We start from the raw sequence: 20090 nt of genomic DNA, 5'->3' as shown, positions 1-20090 counted from the left end.
TCCTATAGTTAAAACTGGAAATGAGAGGACATCCCCCCAAAGTGAGGGAATCCCTGGTTATTACCAGAACTAGTGTCCCCATTGAAAGATTTCCCCTTTATTCCTTTTCTGGTGACATTTTCTTTCACTTTCGTGATAACAGTAAACAGGACAAATGAGCACTCCTAATGGGGGCACAGACAATAAACAATAGGAACAGTTATTCTAATGCCTCTTCACTCTTTCCAGAATTTAAAAAAAAAAATGTTTTGTATTTAGTTATACTGCAAAGCTGAACTCCAGCCTTACCTTCAGTCTTTCACAGTTCTGTAGGCTCTTCTTCAGTACCGAAATAGCTTGCTCCGACTACCGTACACTGTAAAAACTACACATTTTCTAATAAAAGCTACAGCAAGTCAGATAGAGCCTGCATTCGTTCCTGGCTGGAGAATGCCTAGCATCATTCAGCCCTTTCTTCCCCAGCCTTAATGTCCCTGGCTCACTTCTTTCATGAACTTAATGAATTCCAGGTCAATCAAACAATGGACTCAGCATCAAACGTGGGCAAAGAAACACCCCTGCCCTTAGTTCCCGTTCACAATGATGCAGTGCAGGGAACCACATGTGATTCGGACAGGAAATCACATGTGATTCTTTGCAGTGCGATTTGAGCCCATTCATTTTGTACGGCTCAAATCTCACCGCACCCACATGAAAAATGTGCATGCACCTTTTTTTTTGCCGCATTGGAAACAAATTTACATGGGTGTTCACACCCATGTGATCCAATTCAGCCAATTGCACTGCGTTTTGCGAACAATTTTTGGGGTGTCGTTAACTTAAAGTGGAACTTCACTTCACTTTTTTACATTTCTTCAGTTACTTCCTGGTCTTTTGCCTAGGCAAATGATGTCATACATCCCAGGAGTGTTCAGGAGGGGAGTGGAGGAGGAGGGGTTTTCTCAGCTAAGCACACTCTCTTGAATGCATACTTGAGCTAATGGCAGGAAGTAAATGCTACATGAATCATGTGCCCTTACTCAAGACGGCCACTGCCAGAAATGCTAGGGGATGATTTTCAATGCGATTTCCCAGCAAAATAAACCACAGAGACATGGATGGATGGGAGAGTTTGCTTTGAATGATAAAAATGAATTAAATAGCATTTTTGGTTTGTGGTGCTCAGATGCAGTGAAGATCCACTTGAACATTGACACTCACAGCGGTTCGCATGAACAGAGTGGGTTTGTCATGTGGTGTGGGAAATGCACAGGAATTGCTGAAAATCCTGCACCACACCAGTGTGATCCTGGATTTCAATGTTCTCAGTCTGATGGCCAGCATCATTCAACCCAATTCTTTCTAAACCCAGGCTATCCTGGACCCTTCCCCATCTGTTATTGGACAGTGAAAGGAGAAGTAGCATAGCAATGAGCTCATCTCTCTGCTTTCCTCTTCTTATTAGCATGCTTCTTGTCTCTCTGTGCTGCTTCTTCCTCTTACACTCCAGCCCTACTTTACAGGGGCTGCAATAGGCTGAAACCGATCAAATTAAAGTACTTCCATTAAAAAAATAAAATTTTTAAGATATTAATATTTAGAAAACTGCATAATGTGTTTTTTTATATCGGACTAAAGTGCAGCATTAACTTGTTTATACGTAAAATATAGATTCTAACTTATGATTACAGTACTTCAAACTATATATTTTGCACTCACTTTTTGTGAACTTCTCTTTTCCAGGGTCTTGCTGAATTTGACATGGAATGTTTTAAAAAATATGGCAAAATATGGGGGTAAGTTTTCTTTATTGTTACCCAAATACATTACCTTGCAGAAACAGCTGAGCAATGGTTATGTCCCTCATTGGTCTTTGAGAGTGTAGTGACAGTTAGGAGGGGTAGAAGGAGACAAGGCAAGGAGGCCGGTCCTGGGCTGGAACACCCCAATAGATACGCCCCGTTGCATGATGTTGGGGAAACCAGTCAGGGACCAGCATTGCTGGAGCAGAGCGACGCCCCTAGCTGCCAGGGAAAGAACAGGCCGGGAGAAAGGGAAAGGAAAGACAGGTGCTGGTGGTAGGGGACTCAATCATTAGAAGGACAGACAGTGCAATCTGTCACAAAGACCGTGAGCGCCGAACAGTCTGTTGTTTACCAGGCGCTCGGGTTCGGCACATCGCGGATTGGGTGGACAGATTATTGGGTGGGGCTGGGGAAGACCCAGCTGTCATGGTACACGTGGGTACCAATGACATAGGCAGAGTAAGATGGAGAGTCCCAAAACGATTTCAGGGACTTAGGCGCTAAGTTGAGGAGTAGGACCTCCAAGGTAGTATTTTCAGAAGTACTACCTGTACCTCGAGCCACACCAGAGAGGCAGCGGGAGATTAGGGAAGTTAACAAGTGGCTGAGGAGCTGGTGTAGTAAGGAGGGTTTTGGGTTCCTGGACAGTCGGCCACCGGCTCTATGGTAGGGACGGATTGCACCTAAATGGGGAGGGTGCAGCCATACTGGGTGAGAAGATGGCCAAAAAGTTAGAGGGGCTTTTAAACTAGGTGATGGGGGGGAGGGTACAGATGTAGAATTAGCCAGTGGAAAGCAAGATTCAGAGAGCACAAATGGGGACATTAGCGGTAGGGTGTTCGGAGCTCCTAAACCCAGGGTGGGTATGGGGAAAAATCACAAGAGCAGCCTAAAAACATCAAATGAGGATATATGTAAACGCCCAAAATTACGAGGTTTGTATACCAATGCCAGAAGCCTGGCCAACAAGATGGGAGAGCTGGAGCTGCTGATGTTTGAGGAGGATTTCGATTTTGTGGGAATAACTGAGACTTGGTTCGACAGCTCTCATGACTGGATGGCGACCATTCAGGGGTATTCCTTTTATCGCAGAGATAGAGAAGGTAAAAAAGGGGGAGGGGTATGTCTGTATATTAAGAACAGTGTACACGTAAATATGAGGGATGATATTAATAATAAGCTATGGACGAGTCAGAATCCCTATGGGTAGAACTTCAAAGGGAAGGCACTGTGGGGAAGGTAATATTGGGCGTATGCTATAGGCCCCCCAACCTGAGGGAGGAGGGGGAGGCAGACCTCCTTTTACAGATAGACTGGGCAGAAGGAACCGCGCATTCAGCCAAGGCTCGGCAGTTCCTAAATGTTTTGCAGGACAATTTCATGGGTCAGATGGTGAACGCACCGACAAGAAACAATGCGGTATTTGACCTACTGATTACCAACAATACAGACCTGCTCACGGATATAGAAATACGGGGCAACTTAGGAAACAGTGACCATAGGTCAATTCGTTTCAGTATTAATTACAGTAATAGGAAACACAAGGGTAATATAAGGACACTGAATTTCAAAAGAACCAATTTCCCAAAACTGCGCTCTCTGCTAGAAAATATCAAATGGAATAGAACCCTGCGAGCAAAGAACATGGAGGAAAAATGGGAGTGCTTCAAGAACATACTTAACAAAGAGATTGACCAGTGCATTCCAAAGGGAAATAAATTTAAAAGAGCAAAACTAAACCCTGGGTAGCTAAACTCCAACATAAAAATGCATATTAATGCTAAAGAAAAGGCCTTCAAAAAATACAAGACTGAGGGGTCATTGGCAGCATTCAAGCATTACAAAGAGTGTAATAAGAAATGTAAAGAAGAAATCAAGGCGGCTAAAATAGAACATGAGAGACCTATAGCGGAAGAGAGTAAAAAGAACTCCACAAAATTCTTTAAGTATATAAACAGTAAGAAAGCGAGGCCAAAACACATTGGCCCCATAAAAGACGATAAGGGAGATTCGGCCACAGAGGACAGGGAAAAGGCGGTAGTGTTAAATAATTTCTTCTCTTCAGTCTTCACAAAAGAATTGGGGGGCTACATTAACCCAGCTTGTAAGGCCAAACTAAACAACACACATCAGGAAGTATCGCCATGGCTAACAGAAGATAGACTTAGAACTAAACTAGAGAAACTTAACATAAATAAATCACCGGGACCAGATGGCTTGCACCCGAGGGTTCTTAAAGAGCTCAGCCAGGTGATTGGCAGACCATTATTCTTGATCTTTAAGGATAGTTTACAGACGGGTATGGTGCCAGCTGATTGGAAAAAAGCCAACGTGGTACCAATATTTAAAAAAGGGCCGAGATATATCCCGGGGTAACTATAGGCCGGTCAGCCTAACATCAATAGTCTGCATGATTTTGGAAGGGATGTTAAGGGACCACATACAAGACTTTAGTAATGAAAATGGTATTATTAGTAGTAATCAGCATGGATTCATGAAAAATCGTTCTTGCCAAACCAATCTATTAACCTTCTATGATGAAGTGAGCTGCCACCTAGATAAAGGTAAGCCTGTGGATGTGGTGTATCTGGACTTTGCAAAGGCCTTCGACACCGTTCCCCACAAATGCTTACTGTTCAAACTAAGGAAGGTAGGTATGGACCATAAGGTGAGTACCTGGATGGAGAACTGGCTCCAGGGGAGAGTGCAAAGGGTGGTGATTAATGGGGAGTACTCGGATTGGGTGGGTGTGGAAAGTGGGGTCCCTCAGGGTTCTGTCCTGGGGCCAATCCTGTTTAATTAATTCATAAATGATCTAGAGGAGGGTATATCAAGTAGAATCTCAGTATTTGCGGATGATACTAAACTAAGCATGCCAATATCTTCTATGCAGGATGTGGAAACCTTACAAGCGGACCTGAACAAATTATTAGGGTGGGCAACTACATGGCAGATGAGGTTTAATGTTGAAAAATGTAAAGTAATGCACTTGGGTGCCAGAAACCAGAAAGAAAGCTACTCACTAGGGGGGGAACCTCTGGGTGAGTCTAGGATGGAAAAGGACCTGGGGGTACTGGTAGACAACAGGCTTGGCAGTGGCATGCAATGCCAGGCCGCAGCAAGCAAAGCCAACAGAATACTGGGATGTATAAAAAAGGGGATTCACTCCAGAAATAAAGAGATTATTCTCCCTCTCTACAAGACTCTGGTTCGGCCACACCTGGAGTATGCTGTCCAGTTCTGGGCAACGGTCCTCAGGAAGGATGTGCTGGAACTGGAAAGACTACAGAGAAGGGCAACAAAAATAATTAGGGGAATGGAGGACATCAGCTATGAGGAAAGACTACAAGCACTGAACTTATTCTCTCTGGAGAAGAGACGATTGAGGGGGGATATAATATCAATGTACAAATACTGTACTGGTGACCCTAGCATAAGGAACAAACTATTCAGAGAAAGGGAATACAATAAGACACGTGGCCACTCACTAAAACTAGAGGAAAGGCGGTTTAACCTTAAAGTACGTAGGGGGTTCTTCACTGTCAGAGCAGTAAGCAGTAAGATGTGGAATTCTCTTCCGCAAACAGTCGTATCAGCAGGGAGCATCGATAGTTTCAAAAAACTATTAGATGTGAACCTTAAAGACCACAACGTACAGGGGTATACAATGTACGGTTAACAGCAAACAAACACACACATCATAGGTTGAACTGGATGGACTGATGTCTTTTTTCAACCTCACTATGTAACTATATGTAACTAGTGCTTTGCTTCTATCCACAAAAGAGAGAACACATCATGTACATTTTTTGAATCCCAGTCTAAATTTGCTTACTGGATCCTATAGAAGGCTACAAGTGTCTACAGATATTAGATGACGATCTCCTGGATCAGATGACAACTTAACGTCTATGAGGCAGATGCAACTGGCTAAGGCCGATCATAGTAAGCAATTGGGTTTAGTGTCCTGGCTGACCACTATGAGATGCATAATAGTGATAATAACTAGACTTGGTGACATGGAGATGTTTGAGATACATTTATGGATGTACAGACAATTTTTTTTTATTCTTTTTTTTTTTTATGTTGAGATTTTCCAGCATTCTGATCATTAAGTGTAGGTCATTATTTGCAGGGTTTACCTTCAATACTAGGTTTCAACCTGAAAGTGTAGTTCCTGCTGAAGGCACATTGGAGATGTAACACTGATGGGTCAAAAGCAGGGATCTAGTTTACACACTATGAGGAAAGCAGCTTTAATTTTTACATATCCTCAGGTATCCACAAAACTTGATTTTTTTTTATTATTATTCATTACAAGGCCTACTAGTGTGCCAATTATTCATTCATTCATTTATTCATTACAAAGCCTACTAGCTTTGAGCATTCTGTAGCCAGTCAGAGAAAGAAAATTGTGCATAGTACATAAGCATCATCATTTTAATGTGAAAATTTGTGTTTTTATTCACACAATGCTAATTTGTGGCAAGAAATATGGGCACAATATGAAACAACAATGTGTCAGGGACCATGAACCAGGCAGAGACAGAAAAAGCCGTAATCAGAAAGCCAGGAGTCAGCCTTGTAAGAAGCCAAAAATCAGGAACCAGAAGAAATGTCAGCCAGGCAAAGCCATTACAGGAACACAGCAGAGACACACTTTAGATGTTGACCAGGTGAAGGCAAGGAATGAGCACAGCAGTTTTTAAAAGCAAAAAGGGGCTGGCTGTAGGCTGGTCTAATGATACAGGCTAACCAGGGGAGTCACTATGGAAACTGTGAGTGGCTGGTAATTAACTGACAGCTGAGCAGCCTTGCGCACTGAGAAGAGAGCTGCTAGAAGTCCAGCCCTGTCCAGCCCTGACACAATGCTAAGCTGTGGTGATAGTTTAACAAAGGGATATCTGGGATTGTGTGGTCATTGATGGAATTGAGATAGATAGAGGACTTGAAGCGCTTTGTAGTTTCAGGTTAGATACTGTATATATCACCTGATTGTTTTGAAAGTGTTTCTGACTATGTTTGCTATCGCATAAAAGTTTAACCTCGTTGAAAAATCACTGTGTGCTGGATACTGGGGATAAAATTGTTAACTATGTCGCTACTGATAAAAAAACTGAGAATTGTATCATACTTACTGTAATTTTCTTTTCCTGATGCCTATCCATGGCAGCATACGTCTGATAGTAGCCCTGCCTATTTCCGCCCACAAGACCAGTGCATAGCTATAAAAAGTTAACACCCACACAACAGCCCATTACATTGCTAGGACCAAACTGGGTGGGTTTGGTATGCTTCCATAGATAGGCACAATTTTCTGTTTTCCTGGTGCCTCCATGGCAGCATACGTGTGATAGATCAATAACTAGCTATCAGGGTGGGAAACTTCAGCAAAATTCCATCATAAGAAAGTGGGTAAGCTACAGGCTTCCTGCAAAAGACAGGTGTAGTGAGGACTACTTAGCCCATCAGTAGTGCTGAGTAGTGAGTAGTGCCTATGATGTTCAGATGCTGCTGGAGGAACGTAAAGCAAATACTTTCCGTGTTTGCAGCCCAGCCATACAGCGGGACCTTAGAATGAACTTTAGGAACCGCAAGGTGATTGTGTGCTAGAGCCTTCTACCATTGTTAGTTTCTAAGGAGCTAGGTATAGCTACTTTGGCTAGCTAATGACTATTTGCAAGTGTGCCATCATTGATCTGGATGTATTGAAGGAGTACTTCACCCAAGACGGACAAAGCAATCTCACTTCGGGATAGGCAAACAAACGCCCACAGGCTCTTGATGCCATGACAACAGCAAGGCTGTGAACTTCCTGCAGCTTGAAGAGTTTCCTCAATATTTTTTATACCAGAAGCTGGCTTCGGATAAGGGCGAATGTCTGCCTGGTAGAAAAACAATTGAGCACCATCCCTGATACCCTCCCCATCTGCATCAACATGCAAATCACCAGAACAGGCCCCTGGAGTGCACCCCCTCAAGGGGACATGCCCCCAAAGCCTGCCCCAAAAATTTCAACGCAGATGGAAAAAGGACAACAAACAGCACCCAAATGCTCCCGCAGCAAGTGTGATAATCCGGCTACAATCACCCCAAGCCCCTGGGAGAACACAGGGAAAGTGAGGATAGAAGCCTAGGCGGTAGCCTTGCCGATCTGAGAAACTGTAGTCTGCAGCCAAAAACTCAGGATGCACGCATAGATTTAGTAGAGTGCATCTTGTCAGGACAGGATGGAACCTGAACTCTAGACCATGGAGTTGGTTGATGGTCTGCTGAGTCAACTTGACATGATGGAGCTAGAAAATGGAGCATCAGTACAGAATCCATCTTGAAATACAAGAGGAAAGTAAAGGCTGAGAGATAAAGTTTCCAACACGACCACATCCAACCAAGGGACAGAAACTTCCTTTGGGTGAACTGGATGCAGATCAAAGAACTAAATAAGAGTTTCATGTTTGAGGAGACAGATAGAAACTAACCAGAGCAAGATGGAGAACTGGGTTCCAATAACCTTGTCTTATTTTAATCCTGTGAAAGATTCCATGCCAGACAAGGTCACCAGTCTTGAACAATCACCTCTCCAAGTGAAGGCTACAAGTGAACTGCTTAAGATCCCACAAAGTCACATGGGCAGCAATATTAAGAGCCAAATGCTCACCTAGGCCCAGCTGCAGGAGAGGACTTATCCAGCGAAGAAACTTTTTCAAGGGATTCCTAGACTCCGTGATGCCCGGTCTCAAGATTTGAGCTTCAATTATCAAGCTGTCAAAGTCAGCTTTGAAGCTGGATGGCAAAACACATTCCTTGGGAACAGATAATCCTGATCCAGTAGATCCCTTGGAGCAACTGTCTGGCACTGCTTTTAGGTTGGCATACCACATCTGCCTGGATCAACCTGAAACACCAGAATGTTTTCAATTTCGAACATGCAAGACAAACAAGGGAAGAAATTCATTAAAGTTACAGGAGCATCCTATCAAAGGACCATTGCACCTGAGCCAAAACTATAGCCTTTAGTTTGACCTCAGGTGCTCGATAGTAAACCTCTGAAGTTTCCCTACCTGGGACATACCTCCAGGAATAGCTCCAGGGGTAGAAATCAATCTCACAGGTTTAGGCACTGCTTTCAAATGATGTCTGCTTGCCACAATATATACCTGGAATGCTCATGCTGGACAAGGCTGGAGCCTGACGTTTTACCAAGCATACCAATCTAGCCTTTTGCTACTGCAAAACTCTGGATCCACCTGAAAATTGAAGTACGCCACCTTCATGGCATTGTCCAGATTATATAAAACAGCCCAGAACTTCTGGATGTTACCTTGGTAAACAAGACACCAAAGACAACCAAGCCCCTTGATATCAAGGGTGTCTAGGTCTCTTCCCCAGAATGATCCACTGTCTGAGGTGTCTTTCCATGGGGATTGATTAAAAAAGGAAGAGAAGACTTCCTTGCATGAGAGTCAGACCCCTGAGCCTCAGCAATAGGGAAATCACCTGACCAAATGCTGAGTCTACTTGCCCCTCAAAGAATAGAGTCCTGTAAAAGCCTGGGATGAAACCAGGCCAAATGAATTGCGACACATGAGGCTACCCTCATACAAAAGTGGAGATCCACTCCTGGCACAGAAAGCTTGAATCTGAGACTAGAGTGTGTATGAACCTATCAAAATTACTGGAATATCTGGAGGACCCTGTCAGGTTGCTCAATAGAGCCTGCATCAATTATTCCCCATCTAAGGATCTCTCTATGAGAATATTTCAGGAAGACAATGAGGCTAGTACTGGGTCCAGCATCCTAATACATGAGGTGCTGAACAATAGACAAGGGGTAGGATCCCAGAATGGTAGTGCATTGGTCGAAAAACAAGGCACAGAAATTTCTTAAGGGATGGGAATAGAGATGGGCCCAGGCGCGCCTAGGACCGCAGCCCCAAACCACCCACCTGACCTCACCAGGAAGCCCAAACCACACACGGCCAACCACAGGCAGCGAGACCCCCCCCCCCCTGTCCGGGCAGCTGCAGATTGGGAAGTGCCCAACTGCCCACGACCAGCGACGCTGGCAGGACCGCGCGGGTGGGCCGGGACCAGGACCCTGAATACGGTGAATAAGCTAGAAATAAAGAAACTATCAGTGCAACTTCTGTATACAAAATAATAAAAAATTAAGTTAAATAAAGTGAAATAAATAAATAGGAAAACTCCGGCAGCTCTCATTCACTGTGTTTTCACTCCACAACCCAAATCAATAATCAAAAAATAGTGCTGCGCCAGATATAACACTACACTCTCCTCTGTGATTAAATAGCAAAAAAGTCATTTGAATAAATATACCAAAATTAACAAAGGTCATAAATTCATGTGGAAAAGGCATCCAATAAAAAATATTTAGATATTGCAAATAAAGTGCATCTGTGCAAAAAGTCCCAGTGATAATTAAATCCACAGGATCCAGAAGATTTCCTGTAGTTTCAAACACCTCCGTGGTGAACAATCAGGTGCTTCTATAACCACCACCAATAATCAATCAAGCCTCTCACCTTCCTATCTGACCCAAGAGTCACCTATGGGTCAGATAAAGCAGTTCCCTTCCAGGATATGGATGGATGAGTCAAAATAGAGGATTTGAAGCTGACAGGCTATCCACAGGGACCAGACCAGATCACTCATGTGCAGTAGGGACCTGCCCGTGAAGCCGCAAGGCTTTACTGCCGGACGGTTCCCTGACCAGCAATGGCGGCAGGAGCACCCGACACCTGATGCAAACATCGGCTGCGGTGCTGACATTGCTGGACTCCAGGACAGGTAAGTGTCCTTAATATTAAAAGTCAGCAGCTACAGTATGTGTAGCTGCTGACTTTTAATTTTTGGAGAGGGGGCGGAACTCCACTTTAAGGCAATCTTAACACATTATTTATTTTGCAAATGCAGCTTCACCCAGGATTCACAGCAATTCCTTGCGGCTAAGCAGAATGGGCCGAAGCTTCTGTCTGCTTTTTTAAGGCAGTCCTGACGCGCTCTTTAGGCCATAGTGTTAGCGTGTGCAGTATGGAAGAGGATTTTTTCTACCTTGAACTGGATTTCTGGTGCTCCTCTGATGCATAATCCTGTTAGTGGGACAACCTGGGCTCCTTAGCCAAGAGAAAGGTCAGTTAGCACCTGAATGCACTCATTTAGCAGCAAAATACCTACCTGGTCTGATAACCCTTACCTATAGGAACTGTGCGGATCTTTGTTATGCAGTGAGCTCATAGTGCAGGGCAGCTGAAACACTGATATTTAGTCAGGTATAATAATAATGCCACACTGAGACATGAGTATGGACATATCTTTTCGCTAGGCAGCAGGAAATGGCCCTTGATGTAGGGTTTGCGGCTATGGGCGTGCTGGTATGCAGTCCTATCATGTGAGCGCCCTATCTGGAAGCCGCTGGATCTTTAACCCCATTTTCTTCAACTCTTCTGCCTGCCTCCCACTTCTGACGAACTTCTCACCTTGCCCACTTCCAAGATGGCTTCCAGCTAGTCTTGCCCAACTCCAAGACGGCCACTGGGGGAATACTTGCCCAAACCAAAGATGGTCCCCATGTGAGCTCTATCCACTTCACCTATTTAGCATAATGCATCATTCCCTTGAAAGTAGACACTTAGCTTTCTCTTCCACAATTGCCACTAGAATGCATACTGGAACATAGTGCAGGTGCAGCTTATCCAAGAGGAGGTGCAACACACAACTTATGAGACCATTCACAGATAAATTTCCAAAAATTAGAAAACATACTTATCTTGGAAATGCGGTGTCACAGTTCAATTGATCCACTCGCTTCTGGGAGGCAGGCTCCAGACATGGACAGCTCTTCTGAAGAACATAGCCCTGGCTGCAATGCTATATGTTGGGCTAGTTAGCACCCCATTTTTCACCCCAAAAGATCCACAGAAGGGGTTCCCTACCTTTTTAGAGCCCCAAGGTCAGGGACTGCGCTACAGGAGAGGCTTAAACTGTGCGGAAAACCACCAAAGGTGGCAGGTAAGGGTTTCTTCTCTTCACACTGGCTGTGAGTTCCGTGAGGACAAAAAAGGGAATGGGCTGTTGTGTGGGTGTTAACTTTTTATAGCTATGCACTGGTCCTGTGAGCAGAAGTAGGCTGGGCTACTGTTATGCATATGCTGCCATGGAGGCACCAGGAACAATTCTTAAAGTAGAACTACAGGCAACATTTTTTTTTCATTTTGGATAGAGTTTTTTTCACCATATGTCCCATTGCAGGGATTTCCCTTCACTTCCTGTCCCCCTTAGCCAAATAGGAAGTGAGAGGAAATTCTTGCAAATTAAGACGATTCCTTGGGGGCCCCCTGGACACCAGAACTAATGTTCGCATTGGAAGATTTCCTCTCTATTACTTTCCTGGGGACAACCCAAAATTTGAGATTTTCTTTTACTTTCACTTTCAGTGATAATGGTAAAGAGGACAAATAGAGAGGGTGAATCTCCGTAACGGGGGCACAGACAGCAATAAAAACGAATCCACCTCCACTCTATCCAAAACTAAAAAAAACAGTTTTGACTTTAGTTATACTTTATAGTGGTTGTAAAGGCAGAAGCACATTAGGATAGGCCTTCTGTGTCTAGCAGCCCCCCTCAGCCCCCCTAATACTTACCTGAGCTCAATCTCGATCCAGTGATGTTGCAGGAGTGTCTTGGCTGCTAGAGAGTGGGGCAGGGCCTAGACGCAAGTCCGTGTCTGAATAGCAAAGCTACTTGCTGTGCGGGCACTCGATAGAAGAGAGGGACCAGAAGCGCCGAAGAGGGACCGGAGCAGAGGAGGATCTGGCTCCTCAGAGCAGGAAAAAATACCATGTGACAGAACCAACCCACACTGTGCTTGAGTGGTTCAGTCAGTATACCGCTTCCTCCAGTCTTGAACATAAATATCAGATATTATAGCCGCATAAAATACAAGGCTAGCCGACAAATAGCTTGTATGAGATTATTGAACAAACTCACACAGAATATACTGTATACCCCACAGGAGGACATCTCCCTCCTAATCATATTACCCTAACAATACAAACTGTAACCAGAAACATAATTAACATGTGCTAATTAACTAATCACTTAAACCAGCCTGGATGACTAGACTATTCGACCCCCTACAACAGTGAAAACAAAAGACACATTATTACAAGTACAAACACATCCCACAAGGGTTTGCTAAAAGAGAAAATAGGTGTTCCAATTATCAATTAATCATGGCATCCACATCTAAGCAATGCTTTGATTAATCAGGAATTACAGACACCATGGCAATGGTCTACAACAGGCTATATGGGAAAGCTCATACAATGTCCCATTTGAAGTAATCCAAACCACATTCTCAGTGTCTAAGTAGCTGTACATCATTTTCTCAGTCACCCTGTGCCCCTAATAGACACAGGGTGACTTACACATAAGAGGAGCATGGGGAGCTGAAACGAGGGTTTCCCAACCTCTCCAAGGGAAGATGGGTTCCACAGCCCCCCCAAAGTGACTCCCGTCACATACCATGTTTGTTATTTTTACCAAAAAAAAAAAAGAGACTTTACAATCACTTTCGCAATGTACAAAATGCTATGTAACTTGGGCCAAGACACGAGTAAATTTGGATTCAATGTTAACGCTTATATGGGAATGGGAAGCAGGATGTCCCTTTTTTGTTAACCCAGATAAATAAACCTAACAAACTTTAAATGTTTATAAATAAATTAAAATAACACCAGACAAGAAAACGGTTTGGACAAAGGCCGCGGCTGTTTTTTATTATTGACTTTTAAAACGAATATAATAAAACATACTTTATACTTTGTTTAAAATCCACTTTAAAAACGTCCAGAACCAGCCCAGCCACCACGGCTCGGGCTGACAATAAATAACATCAAAAATAATTTTATTTCCAAATACCTTTTTTTTTTAATTTTTTTTACAATCAACATTTTCCAACAACACACTAGACCATTATCATAAAAACAATTTCATCCACCGAAGCACTTTAGCTAAGGCGATAGCAACAAGTCAAATAATTTATAACTGGCCGCGACAAACTAAGTTTTTTTTTTTTTTTTTTGGGGGGGGTGGGGGGGGGAGAGAACTGCTCCTGAAGCTCCTGAGGTAACGAAGTGACTCGGAGCCCCGCAGTCACCCTTAAATAGCCCTGAATTACAACTGGCTGGGGCTGGTTAGCCCCCAGAAGCGGGAAAATTCAGGCGGGAGCCGGGCTGCACGCGCTGATCTGCCTGGAAACAGTGCTCCCATGAGCGGGAAAACCATGTTAAACTTGAAATCTGCCCGGAGACCTACCACTCCTGGGCGGGAAGTTCAAAGCTGATATAGCTCGGGTCAAAAGTTCAGCCTGTCATACACTACACAAGAAGTAGGCCTATTTAACTGAGCCCAGACCTAATAAAATCTTCTTATATAAATCATTAACCCCTGCTCCCATCCCATAAAGAAAATGTAGGGTTATAAAAAACCCCATTTTCTCTATATTCTCTTAACTTGAATATGCATGCAAGAACTGAAAATAAATAACATTTTATTTTTTTCTTTCTTATTAGATAAATATGCAATCTTATAATATTTTACCGTAGCCAGAAGTTGGTCTGCTCAAGGTCGCATTCTGCAGAGTGATTTACTGGTGTGTGGTGAATTGCTTGATTAGCCTGTGTTGTACATTGATCTGAGTAGCTGCAGATCGAATTACATTCACACATAGCTGAATACGATAGGCATACTCTTTCCTCTTTCCTAGCAGATAGGAAGCCTTTTGGGTCTTCATTTAACAGCAATCAACATGTGAACAAGCCCTGTGTAAAAAGTTGGCTATACATGGCTCAAAATTCTGCTGATTCTTAGTGAAAGGGCAAAAATTGAACCATGAGTGGCCAGCTTAACAAAGGTTAAATTTTTAAATTTGAAGAAGCTATCGGCTGAACAGTGACTTCATCCAACTAGTTACAGTCACTGTTCGGGTATTCAGGTAGCTGTGGTTGCTGTAGCTGTCTGAATACAGTAGCCATCAGTGCAGATTCCTCCATACTCGCTGTGTATGTTAGACCTACATGTTTCTGTAATATTGTTGTCGATCATGTCCAATATATCATAATGTTGTTGTTGATCATGGCAAAATTATCAGTAATCAGTTAAAAGCACAGATCAAATGCATACAAATATTCAGGTGATTCAAAAACGTAGGAATCATAGATTATCCCAATTAGGTCATCAAAAGCTAGGAGATAATTGTGTTTCGATAGGGAAGTATGAATAGTATTATACATTTGCAATTTCTCTTTGCTGTTGTTTAGGTATTTCATGAAGGTCCTTCCCATAGATTGTGTGCCTCAACCACAGTGTTTTGTTTTGTTTACCACTTGTCGACCGCCAGCAGTACATATACTGCGGCAGATCGGCTCTGTCTTGCGAAACGACATGCATGTACGTCGCTTTGTGGGACAGCGAGTCGGACACGCATGCACCCATTCGCCACAGGGGAAGCTGATCTGCTGGGCCGGCAGCCGCGATTACCGCCGGACACTCGTGATCGCTCCCCGTGGAGACAGAACGACGGTCTGCCGTTGCAAACATGGCAGACCACTGTTCTGTCAGCAATGAACACAGGGCTCCTATGTTCCTCCTATTTAAGAACACGGGTCCCTGTGTTTATTCCATAAGCCCATCCCCCGCACAGTTAGCAAGCACCCCCTAGTGACACATTTAACCCTTTGATCGCCCCTGTTTTAAACTTCTAACCTGCCAGTGTCATTAGTACAGTAACAGTGCATATTTTTAGCACTGATTACTGTACTAATGTCACTGGCCCCGCCAAAAGTGTAAAAAATGTCAGTTAGGTGTCCAAACTGTCCGCCACAATGTCGTAGTCCCACTAAAATCGCTGATCGCTGCCATTACTAGTAAAAAACTAAATAAATGAATACAAATTACATAAATCTTTCCCCTAGTTTGTAGACGCCAAAGCTTTTGCGCAAACCAATCAATATACACTTATAGGGATTTTTTTTACCAAAAATATGTAGCATAATACAAATTATCCTAAAAAGATGAAAAAATTAGATTTTTAGATTTTTTTTATTGGGAATGTTAAATAGAAGAAAGTGAAAAATATTGTTTTTTTTTTTTTTTTTTTTTTTAGCATTGTCGCTCTTTTTTTGTTTATAGTGCAAAAAATAAATATCGCAGAGGTGATCAAATACCACCAAAAGAAAGCTCTATTTGTGGAGAAAAAAGGACATCAATTTATTTATTTGGGTACAGTTAAAATAACGCAGTGCCGAATCGCAAAAAATGGCCTGGTCATTAAGGGGGAAATACTTCCGGTCCAGAAGTGGTTAACTGTGGTGTCCTATATTAATTGGTAGTGTTGGTGTTCAGTTGGCATCAGTGGCATCATATAGGTGCCTTTAATTCAATACCTATATGTGCATGGTGTCCTGAAATGTCAGAGTAGTAGATTAGCTGATATTGTTGCTGGTACGTTCCCAGTATGACCTACAGGACCATTTATTGTGTTTTGAGCCTTGTACAATTAATGTCCATTACACCTTTTGTTATGTATATAGATGTGCCCCTAAACTATTGTATGTATTTATTTTTTCTTAAAGGTTACTGGGTTTCTGAACCTACCACAGACTGAGTGCGTTGGGCCGGTTGTCCGGTGAGCCATGTAGTGTCTCAGTTATCTGCTCCTGAGGCTGAGTGCGATGGTCTAGTTGTCGGAGATCCATGCTGCGTCTCAGCTACTATTTGAGCCTGGTTAGGCCTCGGCCTGATTGTGTGGTACAGTTCTTCACAATTTATTGGTTCTATTTCCATTTGTATTATATTTATTTTTTCTACATTCTGGATTTTAGGCAAACTGTTTGCAGTGTATAATATAACTGCAATCTTCCCACTGACCTTGAGAAAGTGTAGTAGTTGCGGAAGTACTGCATTTTGTGAGCTAAATCATGCAGTCCAGCCTACAAAATGGCTTCCTTGGTGTCAGGATCTGATTTTGAAAAGTGTCTCAAGAAATGCCCATGCCAGACAAATCACAGTAGCTGCTCAGGTTTAAATCTTCACCATTAAGGGACACTTGGAAAGAAAGTTTTGAGTCTTCTTGGCTGCTATTAGCTGCTTGAACAATAAATTTTGAGTTATTCATACGAGGGGTGTCTATTAAATAACGAGACTGATTAAATAACTCACCTTTATTTATATATATATTACAAATGTGATGCTTGTCCCCTTAAATACTTTCCCCATTTGCACTAATACATTGCTGCATTCTTGTTTTCCACTGGTCGAAGGCATGGAGAAAATAATTTTCTGTCAGCTGTTTCAACACATCCGCAGTTTTCTTCTTTACAGCATCAACTGACTCAAAACTTGTCCCTTTAAGCACTGAATTAACTTTTGGGAAAAGATAAAAGTCACATGGTGCTAAATTGGGCAAATATGGAGGATGTTCAAGTGTAGTAATGAGCTTGTCGGTGAAAAACTGCTTTACAGAAAGTGCTGTGTGAACAGGCGCATTGTCCTGGTGAAGAATGAAACCATTTTCCCACAGTTGCAGCCATTTTTTTTTTTCTGACTCTTTCTCTCAGCTTTATCAAAACTTCCTTATAATAATGCTGGATAACTGTTGTGCCTTCTGGAACTCATTCTTTCAAAATGACACCCTTGATATCGAAAAACACAATGAGCATGGATTTGAATTTTGACTTGCTTTTTTCATGGGACAGGAGGATGCATTTTATAATACAACTAAACTAATACTATAAATAAAAACCAACACCAATTAATATTTTGGTATAAGTAAATGGCCGCGGCACTTTATTGGTTATAAATAAATTAAATAATTATTTATTCAAAATTCTATCAAATAAATTTCAAATACAAAAAAATTATAAAACATACATCTGTATCGCTCAGTCCCAGAACTCGAGCGAAAATAAAAACATATTTAAAACCACCAAAGTCCCCCCTTGATTCAAGGGTGACTCTACCACATAAAGTGCCAGCGACGGGTGGGGGGGGGGTAGGGGAGCTCGCCAGGCAGTCACTTCCCAACTGAGGGGCTTACCTCAGGGACCCCCTATATAAAGCCTTGGGTCAGAAAGTTCTAGAGGGGCGTGCGCTGCTGTAAAGCCCGCCAAAACTGTGAGGGGCTACCTTATTTCATTTAAAGGGCCAGTGTCCTAAAATTAAATAAAATTCTGACACAATTTTTTTTTTTTTTAATTACATCCCCTGTCCCATGTGCCACCTATACTTGTGCCCTCTTACCATTCTTGGTGATGACGGTGTTTTCCAAGCAAACTTAGCATTTTGTTTCAGCACACCACAGAAAACACAACCAAACTATATGGCGACTCACAATCAACTGAATGTCATAGAGTGTTGCTGCTTATCATGCAGGTTCAAACATGTTCAAGGTCACCACATATGCAGTTATAATCGGATTTGACTGCTTTGTTTACTAGGTGGAATCACAGTCTCATTATTTATTAGACCTACTTCGTATTATAATTTTATACAGTTCTAGGTAAGTTAAATCTGATCACTAATGCATACAGTAGGCCAAAGACAGTCTACATTTTCTGTAATTGCTGGCTATCGAATTGAGGTTTCTCTAGTTCATGTGACATGAGCTCACAGATCATCTTCAAATTTTATCAATGTTTTTTTTTTCTGCAGGTTTTTTGATGGTAGACAGCCAGTTCTAGCTGTTATGGATCCAGCAATCATAAAAGCCATTCTTGTAAAGGAATGTTACAGTGTTTTCACCAACAGAAGGGTAAGTGATTGTACTGTACATAAATCTTACTACAGATTGTAAAATATTTCCATAGTGTTTCCCTCAGCCAAGGCGACAGCTTTTTCAGCCTGTTTTACTTATTCTCACATCTATTTTTATCAATTTTATAAATCCTGAAAAATATTAATTTGAAATGACATTTTAGGGCCTCATGCACACAGAGCATGCAATTATCCCCTCTCAATGCCAGAACCCCTGGCAGGAAAAAGCTGCTTAAAAATGCAGTAAAATTTGCTTATTGCACATGCATCCAGTATTGAGTGTTAATGCATTCTGTTGGTCAGTATAAAAATGTATGAATCTAGCATTTAGGCGCGTTTGTGTTTTTTTTTTTTTAGCCTCAATACTCCTGTTCAATAGGCCTGTAAACGCCCATATGTGTGCATAGACACATCAGGGTTTATTTACACTGCAAGTGCACAGTGGATTTGTCTTTAGTAAATCAACCCGAAAGGCTTACATAGAGGTGATTTTTACAGGCTGCGATAAAACGCTAATTTTTGGGAACAGTAGCATTTTGTAACCTTTGTGTGCATGAGGCCTCATGGCGAATTCTAAAATCAATGTATCTTTCTGCAATGCTGAGATAGAGAAGTAATTCTTTTTCATAAGCAACTACATTGATAAAAAAAAGAAGTTTTTGGAGCTATAAAGCCTCTCCTTCAGGTAATATGACAGATAAAATGCAGAAAATTGCAGAATCTGCATTTTTGCCATTTTTATAATTTTACCTGCCATAATACTAGACCTTATAGTTCTAAAAGCCTGTATTTTTTAGTATTTTAGTAAGCTGCTAAAATGTATCATTTTGACCATTCTTTTGCCTTGTCTACCTCTGTCTTTATTCCTGGCTAGCATGGTTGCTTTCTGAAATGCTTAAAGTATAACTAAAGGGAAGTTTAGTGTTGAATAGAGTGCATAGAGAATAGAACACTTGTAAAATTGTATTAGTTTAAAATAGCAAACTTGTGCGCTAAAATAAGGTAAACGACACCCTGGATCTGAATGCGTAAATAAATACAAAACAATCGTGGAACACCACAGAGAAAGCAGCCGATTTGGTAGTGTCACCACATATCCCAGTAATATTAAGAAGCAAAAAATCCAAAAATTTTTTCTTTTCCTTTCCCTGTCAATTAAAATGGTAAACAGAACAAATAGAGAGGGCAAATTTCCTTATGGGGGGGCACAGATAGCAATACAATTTTACAATTAAGAAGCAAAAAATCAGCGCTCCACTCTTTAAGATGAACCACTCTGACTGTATCCACACGAAAAAAGAAACTGGATAATTCTAAAAAAACTAAACAATGCATAAAAGGTGGGATGATCCAGAATAAATATAAATAAAAACAGAGTCGGGGATAGTGTAAATCTAAAACCTTCCAACCTCAATTATTTAAAATCTTCCGAGATGTCTAAAAGCACATAGGTGATGTGGGCGGTGATAAAGG

General features: G+C 42.0%; 1 protein-coding gene across 1 annotated transcript in view; it reads left to right on the top strand.

Moving 5' to 3' along the window:
* LOC309554878 (cytochrome P450 3A24-like) overlaps positions 1 to 20090 on the top strand; it is a 54392-nt gene that overhangs the window by 20863 nt on the left and 13439 nt on the right. The window contains exons 3-4 of the mRNA XM_082256602.1: positions 1723 to 1775; positions 18516 to 18615. Of these exons, the coding sequence (XP_082112728.1) occupies positions 1723 to 1775; positions 18516 to 18615 (153 nt within the window). The remainder of the gene's footprint in view (positions 1 to 1722; positions 1776 to 18515; positions 18616 to 20090) is intronic.

This window comes from Pelophylax lessonae (assembly GCF_965119305.1).
Source record: "Pelophylax lessonae genome assembly, chromosome: 1".
NCBI lineage: Eukaryota > Metazoa > Chordata > Amphibia > Anura > Ranidae > Pelophylax > Pelophylax lessonae.
Note: the sequence above shows the minus strand (reverse complement) of the source record. Positions and strands in the feature narration are given on the sequence as shown.